Genomic DNA, 10364 nt, shown 5'->3' with positions numbered 1-10364 from the left:
CGGAAGTAGACAACATTCCATTAGAACTACTGAAAGCCTTGGGAGAGCCAATCCTGACAAAACCCTACCATCTGGTGAGCAAGATGCATGAGACAGGGGAAATTCCCTCAGACTTCAAGAAGAATATAATAACTCCAATCCCAAATGAAGCAGGTACTGACAGATGCGAGAATTAACGAACTATCAGTTTAACAAGTCACAGCTGCAAAATACTAACGCGAATTCTTTACAGACGAATGGAAAAACTGGTAGAAGTCGACCTCGGAGAAGATCAGTTTGGATTCCGTAGAAATGTTGGAATACGTGAGGCAATACTGATCCTACAACTTATCTTAGAAGAAAGATTAAGGAAAGGCAAACCTACGTTTCTAGCATTTGTAGACTTAGAGAAAGCTTTTGACAATGTTGACTGGAATACTCTCTCTCAAATTCTGAAAGTGGCAGGGGTAAAATACAGGGAGCGAAATGCTATTTACAATTTGTACGGAAAGCAGATGGCAATAATAAGAGTCGATGGACATGAAAGGGGAAGCAGTGGTTGGGAAGGGAGTGAGACAGGGTTGTAGCCTCTCCCCGATACTATTCAATCTGTATATTGTAGGTATTAAAATCCATGGAGAAGAAATAAAAACTTTGAGATTTGAATACACTAAGCAGATTCAGAAGGATGTAGGCTGCAGTAGGTACTGGGAGATGAAGAGGCTTGCACAGGATAGAGTAACATAGAGAGCTGCATCAAACCAGTCTCAGAACTGAAGACCACAAGAACAACAACAGATTGGTCGCCAAGATGGCGGCGTGTTTATTGCAGTAAAAAATTTGATAAAAATCTAGCGAGGTTTCTAGAATGAAATTTTCACTCTGCAGCGGAGTGTGCGCTGATATGAAACTTCCTGGCAGAATAAAACTGTGTTGCGGACCGAGACTCGAACTCGGAACCTTTGCCTTTCGCAGGCAAGTGCTCTACCAACTGAGCTGCCCAAGCACGACTCATGCCCCCTCCTCACAGCTTTAATTCCGCCAGTACCTCGTCTCCTACCTTCCAAACTTTAGAGAAGCTCTCCTCTGAACCTTGCAGAACTAGCACTCCTGAAAGAAGGATATTACGGAGACATGGCTTAGCCACAGCCTGGGGGTGTTTCCAGAATAAGATTTTCAATCTGCAGCAGAGTGTGCCCTGATATGGAACTTCCTGGCAGATTAAAACTGTGTTCCGGACCTAGACTCGAACTCGGGACCTTTACCTTTCGCGGGCTAGTGCTCTAACACCTGAGCTACCGAAGCACGACTCACACCCCGTCCTCACAGCTTTACTTCTGCCAGTACATCGTCTCCTACCTTCCAAACTTCACAGAAGCTCTTCTGCGAACCTTGCAGAATTAGCAGTCCTGAAAGAAAGGATATTGCGGAGACATGGCTTAGCCACACCCTGGAGGATGTTTCTAGCGAGGGTATCACGGATTCCGAATGTGAATTAATCTGGGTGAAAGTGAGTATCAACGAAAGGCAAAAATTGATGATCGGTTGCTTAGATGCTTTTATAGGCCATCTCGATCAGGATCTGTAGCTGTAGAGAGCTTCAGACAGAACTTGCAGAATATAATTAGTAATTTTCCTGATCATGCCGTTCTAATAGGAGGTGACTTACAGGTATGGAATGGGAGTGTTATGCCATGAAAACTGGTGCCAGAGACAGGGAATCGTGTGGCATTGTTGTAGATGTCTTGTCCGAAAATTACCTTTAGCAGATAGTTAGAGAAACAACTCGAGAGGATAACGTCTTTTACCTCCTGGCAATAAAGAGACCAGAACTTATTGAATCAGTTAACGTAGAGTAAGGTATCAATGATCAATAAGGCTGTGACAGTATCTATGACGACCGGTCCTGCAAGGAATGTTAAGAAAGGTAAGAGCATATACTTGCTTAGCAAGGCTGACAGAATACAAATTTCAGAATATCTCAGCAGTCAGCAGCAAATATTCGGTGAAGAGGACGAAGACCAAATGGAAAAAATTCGAAGGTATCGTTCAATATGCCCTAGAGAAATATGTTCCGAGTAAGGTTTCAGGGGATGCAGAAGATCCACCATGGTTTAATAGTCGTGTTAGAAAAGCGCTACGTAAACAAAGAGCACTTCATCTCAGATTCAAAAGAAGTAAAAGCCTAGCAGACAAACAAAAGCTGAACGAAGCGAAAATGAGCGTAAGGAGAGCAATGAGAGAAGCGTTCAATGATTTTTAAAGTAAGACGTTGTCAACCGAACCGAGTAAAAACCCAAACATATTTTGGTCGTATGTAAAATCAGTAAGTGGGTGAAAATCATCTATTCATTCCTCAGCGACCGCACCGGCACCGAAAAGGAAGATAACAGAGAGAGGGCCGAAATACTGAATTCAGTCTTCCGAAGTTGTTTCACCGTGGAATATCCTAACACTGTCCCTCCTTTGAATCGTCGTACGAACATCGAAATGGCAGATAAGGAGATAACCGATCGCGGAACTGAAAAACAGCTACAATCGCTTAGTAGTGGAAAGGCTTCAGGACCAGATGAGATACCTCTAAAATTCTATAACGATTATGCGAATGATCTTGCTCCCCCTCTAGCAGCAATTTATTGTAGATCGCTTGAGCAACGAAAGGTACGACCGGAAAAAAGCGCTCGTCATTCCTGTTTTTAAGAAAGGCCGTAATTGTAGACTTATGCCGTTGAGGTCAATCTGTTGTAGGATTATGGAACATGTTTTATGCTCAAGAATAGTGACGTTGGAAAATAAACATCTCCTCAATAAAAATCAACATGGATTCCTCAAACAGAGGTCCTACGAAACTCAGCTCGCTCTGTTCCTCCATGAGATCCACACAGCAGTGGCCAACGGAGCTCAGGCTGATGCCGTGTTCCTTGATTTCAGTAAGGCATTTGACACCGTCCCGCATTGCCGTTTGGTGAAAAGTAAAACGTGCGTATCCCAGCCACCTCACGTTTAGCGTGAAGAATACATACTTTGCGAAAAAAGTAGCATAGAGATAGACTTTGCGCTCCACTGTATTTCACGTTACATATATCGTTTGTTCATCACTTCCAAAATAACAATGGAATCAAACTTTCTTTATGCAATTTATTACAACAATAAGCTGAAAATCGTTTGTTTTGCCATTCTATTCTCCACTCATTCTGCCTGTTGTATTGATTTCCGTCTTAAAATGTGGTCAAAACGCTCTTGCTTTGGCATGAGCTCAGAACGTGGTTTTTGTGGGCTAATACTTAAAGTTGGCGAAAATCCTGCATTACCAGAAATTTTGGTCTCCAGAGCTTTCTTTAGCTTGTTCATGTTCCCAGTACCCATTCCAAGCTTTCTGATTGCCTGACAGTGCAGATCGGCGCCTCTGCCATTCTGCTAGACTAACGCTTGAGTTGAGAACAACACTTGATGTTATTTTCTTATCTTCACAGATGTTCCGCAGAGCCCTCGCCTTTTTCTGTCTCCCTTGTCGCCGGGAGACAGATAGCGAAGATCTTCGTGTCATCGCGGGCTGCGATGAAGACGCTGACCCTGTATTTTTCAGCCCACAGGTAAGCCACGTCGAGGGGTGTGGAGAACATAGCATTCACTCTTAGGTGCAGCCAGATTCTGTGTGTAGTACTCGTTAACCATCATGTCAGATTGCAGATTACCTTCAGAACTGCTGTAGTTTTCGTAGTTCTCACAGTTACTGGTAGCTATAAGGAAGCCATGACCGACTGACAGCTGCAGGGATCTGTACTTTACCAGGAAAGAACGAATTTTTATTTAGTTACTGTATTGTCACTGCTTCGGCTCGGACGGCTGTCTGACGTGATGGAGGTGCCTTTCGCGACAGACAAAACCTAGGCAACCCTCGTCTACTGTCTGGCTGACGAGCATGTTTCACCACTACACTTTTTTCCCTCATAAGATCATATCTCAATTCTGGCATCAATACTGCTCTACTGTCTTTACCGTTCCCACATACTGTCACGCTTCAGCCAGATTTCTGTCTGATGTCATTAAATACAGATGGACTATGGTATGATGACCTTGCTTTTAGGCACTTAATAGCCATGACTGTTTATTGTCTTTTATAGTTTCGTCTTAATTCTGATGCATCAGAATGTAATTATACCCCACTTCCTGAAACGTGGTCAGAATAAGCGGACAACCCGCACTGTTCTGCTCGAGTAGGGGATTCGAACACGTTAGCCTCACTAACGCAAATTACAATGTTTGTAATCATTTTGCTCTGTGGAAGGAATACCTATCAACCGTGTATAGAAAACACTGATCGAAGCTATAAAGACAGTAGGCTGGGATTCAGTTTTCGTTGTTTCATGGACAAGTGACTGGATCGGCCTTTGTTTAATTAGTGCCTTTTGGACAGCGGACGCATGACGTCGTCATGCCGCTGGCCTCCATATCCGACCCACAATGGAAATCATCAAACGGTCGTTCCGTGTTTCTGGTTCCTCGCAAAGCAACGAGATATAAATGGACATGAATGAACCTAACTACGGAGTGACACCAATACTGAGTCAATGGACACAGCATTTACACCTTCGAGTTGGCTAGGGTTTCCTTCAGCTACTTCACGGATTCAGTGAGCGGGTACTCTAGCCCGCATTGCCATAAAAGCTGTCATCCCGGCGTATTAATGTGATATATAACTTACACACGGGCTCTTTTGAAACCCTTCGCTCATTATAACAACTTCAGTTGTAGCTTAGTTCAACGCACACAGTAATATACAGCCAATACATCACTTGTTGATAGTCATGGTAATTATAAGGTCAGAGGAGCTTTTATTGCCAAGTTTGAATGTCTTAGACTATTGGTAAATATTAGGAAAGAAATTAAATAAGAAGCATAAATGAAAAGCTGACGATGAGAACAAACTCCAACAGGATCTCAACGTGGTGCGACTGCAGTTCCGTTTGGGCCCAGGTCAAGAGGGAGGCGTTCCTTCGAGGGCCGTCGAGCCGCAGAAGACGCTGATGTCAGCTGATGCTGCGGACATCAGTCTTGAGGAGCGTCCTTGGCCACAGGAGTCGCAGCGGGAGGCCATGATTGGGAAGGTAAGGCCACGTTAAGATAACCAGGGACGGCAAGAAGGACGAAATTACATGAATAGTTAGAGCAGCCAAAGTCCAGATCTAAGATTGTGCACATTGTGGACTCAACCTTTCTTCTGTCTGGTGTTTACTGGGAGCGCCTCTCGCTTGGGACCATTGTGTAGCTCCGCCTTGTGTACTGTAATTTACTAGGATCCGCCTAGGTATACCATCGAGAAGAAGATCGTGATGCGTCTGCTCAAACCTGCGCCGGCCATCGACAGTAGGCGTCCAGGGGTCATAACAGTGTGTAAGAATTGTACCTACGAGTCGCTGCAATTGTCAACGCATCCAAGGAGTGTTCAGTCACGTTCACTATTATTATTATTATTATTATTTTGAGTCTCCTGAATGGTTTGTTCCAGCCCGCCAGGAATTCCTCTCCTGCGCCAACCTCTCCATCTTAGAGTAGAACGTGGGCCTCATGTCCTCAGTTTTTTTGCAGGAGAACCTCCTCTACAGTTTTTACGATCGGCAGTTCTCTCCAGACCGCTGAAAGTTATTTTCTGATGTCTTAAAAGATGTCCTAGCATCTGGTCCTTTCATTTTATCAACGTTTTCAGCATGTTCCTTTCTTTGTCGATCCTGCATAGATCTTCATTTCTTATCAGTCCACGTAATTTTTAAGATTCTTCAGTAACACCACATCTCAAACGCTTCTACTCTCTTCTCTTCTGGTTTTCTACAATCCATGATTCATTACAATACTTTGATGCAAACGTTCAGCCGGCCGCTGTGGCCGAGCGGTTCTAGGCACTTTCTCTTGGCCAGAAATACCCTCTTTGGCTGTTCTAATTCTGCTTTTTACGTCCTCTTTGGTTGTTCGGTCACGGGTTACCTTGGTTTAAGGAAGCAGAATTCCCTAACTTCGTGTACTCCGTGATCACCGATTGCATGTTAAGTTTCTCGCTATTTTCATTTGCGCTACTTCTCATTACTTCTGTCTGTTTCCGGTTGACTCTCAACAGATATAATTTACTCATCATTCTACTCATTCCATTCAAGAGATCTTGTAATTCTACTTCACCTTCAATGAGGATATCAATGTCATCAGAGAATCTCACTATGGATCCCCTTTCGCCCCGATATTTAAGTCCATTCTTGAAATTTTTTTTAATACTTCCTCGACATATCGTATAGACACTAGTGCCGAAACACTGCATCCCTGCGTTACGGCCTTTTTAATCTGAGCGCTTAGCTCACGGTCTTCCAGTCTTATTGTATATTATCCGATAGTCCCTACAGCTACCCTCGTTTTTCTCAGAAACTCTAACATCTTGCACCATTTTACATTCTCGAACAGCTTATCTTGGTCGACAAATCCAATGAGAGTGTGTTAATTTTTCTTCATCTTTGCTTCCATTATCAAGCACCTCGACAGAATTGTTTCTCTGGTACCGTTAACTTTCCTGAAGCCAAAATAATCGTCATAAAATAAATCCTCAGTTTTCTTTCCCATTTTTCTTTATATTAGTTTTGTCAGCAGCTTGGATACATGAGTTGTTAAGCTGATTGTGCGATACTTCGTTCACTTATCTGTCTTTGCTATCTTCGGAATGGTGTGGAAGGTATTTTTTCTAAAAGTCGCGTTTATCTGGAGCCTGTTCCATCAGACTGACTCCTACCTCTTGTGGTAAGGTGATCATGATGTGAGCGGCGTATGTTTCTGCATTAACGTCTCGAGCATATCACCAAATTTTTCACTGTCTGGCTACACAATAGGTTGAAATTCCCTGTCCAGATAAAACATTGTCCTTATATTAACCTCAGTTGCTATGAGAGGCGTCCGACACACGTATGTGATTGGAGCTTGAAATAAACTCACCTTTTTGGTCCTCACTCCCTCTCCCACCCAAACCCCTACCTCCTGTGACACTGTTTCTCTTATGCAAATTTGGATTTATATCTTTCCTACTCTTGCCATTGTCAGTTAATTTACTCCTCTTCTACTAATTCTTAACGTAATTCTCTCAGAATCACCTGAATAATTCCATTTTGTACTATGTCTTGTTTTGATTTTGCTGATGTTTATGTTGTAACTTCTTCTTTTGAAAGCACTGTACATTACATTCGACTAATTCTTAAACTCCTTGGCTTTTTCTGACAGAATCGCAATGTTATTGCTAAATATCAACGTTTCCATTGTTCCTCCCCTCAGTCTTTCTCCAGATTTCCTATTCGTATCTATTACTGCTTGCTCATTCTTTTTGTGCAAGCTATAGATAAGTTTCCATCCCATGTGTTTTATTCCTGGTACCTTGACAGTGTCAAAGATTGTGTTCCAGCTAAAAAGATAAAAAAGGATGCCTCTAACTTTACAAATTATGTAAATATAGGTTTGTTCTCTCTTGGCCATGACATTAGTCAATTACTCATTATAGTCTTGAAAGAGTAATTCGTGGGCAGTTTTCTGGACTGTAAAACTCGACAATACGTTGCAGGATCCTGTCCCGATAGTGCAAAGCCAACATATTTGTGTCGATAGTGATTAGAAGCGTCCGTCTTTCGTGCATGATACCGATCCAAAACATTACTACCAAACATATCTTTTGTTGGAAACAGTACTGAGATCAAGATTTCGATATGTGCAGTAGCCTAGACCGCCTTTGTCACTAATACGTATCTTTTCCTTGTGCAATTTCATGTAGTTAAAGCCTCTGATATGATAAACTGAATTAGTTTATAGAGAACAATGTTACTTCAGAAAAGGGCAATCAAAACGATCTATACCGGCAGTTCATAACTTCCTTCAGGCGGTTGTTCAAGTGTCTCTGAATGTTAACTACATCATTCCTGCACACCTACTCCCACACGAAATTTATAGTTAACGACACGGAGTAATTCACTAAATGAGTGATTCCCTCAAGGAACAACAAAGGAAATATTTCCACTTAGACTTATTTAACAATGTACTGAAATGTATGCACTATCCTAGAGATTTTTTTTCAGTAGCGATAAAATCATACAGAGACCGATTTCCTACGATAGGTATGCTGTTTTTACCCCACTGCGATTGCTTCCGGACAGTAGGGCTTGTGTGTACGAAGCCTGAAATCAGTCAGTTGTTTAGGAAGAGAAATGGAACATTCACACATACAGGTCTACCCATTTTTGTAATAGGTATCGATGAAATGTTTCCGGCCTTGCAGATATGTTCACTGCTTACCTGATGTAGAATTTAAAAAGTGTCCAGATCTACATTCAGTACCGATAAAACATTCCCTTTCTCCAGACTACTTTCTAAGTTGCACTTCCATAATATTTCATGTCCAGGGACAGTGAAGCCGCAAGCATTTTAATGTGTGTACTTCTTGTTTTCTGTGCAGATGGATGACGCGACTGTTACCTCGACGGTCGCCGCCGCAGACGTTGGCGTTTCCTGTGAGGAGGGAGCGGCGCCTACAGCTCGCCGCAGACGCCGCTGCCGCCGTTGTTGGGCTGAGCGGCTGGCCGACAAAGTGATACTGCGGCCGCGTGGTCGCCGGGGCTACCGCCTCAGTAGGGAGTGAAACTTTCTACTGAGGAAGAGGAAACAAAATTCTTGCAGAAGCTACAAATACCTGGGAGCAGTAACAGAAAAAATTGATGCATGTCACGAGGATACATTTCCAGACTAGCATGGGAAAGAGAGCTGCTAAAGCTTTCCATGGGACAATACGGAGCAATAATATTCGGCAGCACACAAGGAAAAGAAAATTTCACAGTGTGTTGGAGAACATCTTTGCGGAGTTCAGATGTGACTTCAAATAAGAAAATTTAGGGAGAAAAATTAAACAGTGAAAATGAACCATACGAGAAGACGTCTGCGTCTAACAAGCTAAGATGCGAAATGAGGAGGTATGGAGGTGAATGGTGATTACGTGCTCCATAAGAAGAACTTTGGAGGAGGTATGGAGGTGAATGGTGAAAATGTGCTCCATAAAGAGAACTTTGGAGGAGATATGAAGATGAATGGTATAACATGCTCCATAACGAAAACTTTGGAGGAGGTATGACATGAATGGTGATAACGTGCTCCATAACGAGAACTTTGGAGGAGATATAGAGGTGAATGGTGATAACGTGCTCCATAACGAAAACTTTGGAGGTGGTATGGAGGTGAACGGTGATAATGTGCTCCATAACGAGAACTTTGGAGGAGGTATGGAGGTGAATAAAGTGCTCCATAACGAGAACTTTGGAGGAGGTATGGAGGTGAATGCTGATAACGTGCTCCATAACGAAAACTTTGGAGTAGGTATGGAGGTGAATAGTGATAATGTTCTCCATAACGAAAACTTTGGAGGAGGTATGGAGGTGAATAAAGTGCTCCATAACGAGAACTTTGGAGGACGTATGGAGGTGAATGGTGATAATGTGCTCCATAACGAAAACTTTGGAGGAGATATGGAGGTGAGTGGTGATAAAGTGCTCCATAATGAGAACTTTGGAGGAGGTATGGAGGTGAAAGGTGATAAAGTGCTCCATAAAGAGAACTTTGGCGGAGGTATGGAAGTGAATGGTGATAAAGTGCTCCATAACGAAAACTTTGGAGGAAGTATGGAGCTAAATGGTGATAACATGCTCCATAATGAGAGCTTTGGAGGAGGTATGGAGGTGAATGGTAATAAGGTGCTCCATAACGAAAACTTTGGAGGAGGTTTGGAGGTGAATGGTGATAAAGTGCTCCATAACGAGAACTTTGGAGGACATAATGCCTTAATGATACTTGCAAGCACAGAGAATGCCAAAACATCGATGGTAAAGGAAGATTTGAAACTGGGATTCGCGCAGAAGAAAGCCAGCGCTAAGAAAGGAAAAATACGTACTGGAAGTATTGGGAGACAGAAATCCAGGCCCAGATTATTGATCCACCGAAGAAATAGAGTAGTACTTTCTGCTCGTCCAGCTTCGACACGTTTTGTTTTTTAACGGTGATGCGAAAAAAATGATAACTGAAGGAACGAATGGTGATTATCTAAATTATTTCTCACTAGTGTTTCTATCCGGTTCATTCTGTTAAGATTTGTGCTTCATGACGGAACACACTGAATTTGACAACAATCTAACAGTGACTCTATAATGAAGTTTCATAACAGTGACTCTGTTTGTGATAGTGCGTTGCTGACCTTGTGCATATCCAGCAAGGAGATTAATGACGCAGGGGGGTTGTTATTAAAAAGAATGAACATCACTTTTAGTTTTGTGACAGTTTCGGAAGAGTCTCTTAAATCTGTATTTCTAAAGTCAATGTTTTGTATA

General features: G+C 42.5%; 1 protein-coding gene across 1 annotated transcript; it reads left to right on the top strand.

The window, feature by feature from the left end:
- Window positions 1-9119: 9119 nt before the first annotated feature.
- LOC124623039 lies at window positions 9120-10034 on the top strand. The gene has a single exon (XM_047148832.1). The coding sequence runs from the start codon at window positions 9120-9122 to the stop codon at window positions 10032-10034; it is 915 nt and encodes a 304-aa protein (XP_047004788.1).
- The last annotated feature ends 330 nt before the right edge of the window (window positions 10035-10364 follow it).

Source organism: Schistocerca americana, chromosome 7, assembly GCF_021461395.2.
Source record: "Schistocerca americana isolate TAMUIC-IGC-003095 chromosome 7, iqSchAmer2.1, whole genome shotgun sequence".
Lineage (NCBI taxonomy): Eukaryota > Metazoa > Arthropoda > Insecta > Orthoptera > Acrididae > Schistocerca > Schistocerca americana.
The sequence above is the reverse complement of the archived record's forward strand: the minus strand, read 5'-3'. Positions and strand labels throughout refer to the sequence as shown.

What these genes read in the sequence shown, in the direction of transcription:
- LOC124623039 (XM_047148832.1), top strand. Translation starts at nt 9,120, where the DNA reads ATGAATGGTGATAACGTGCTCCATAACGAGAACTTTGGAGGAGATATA.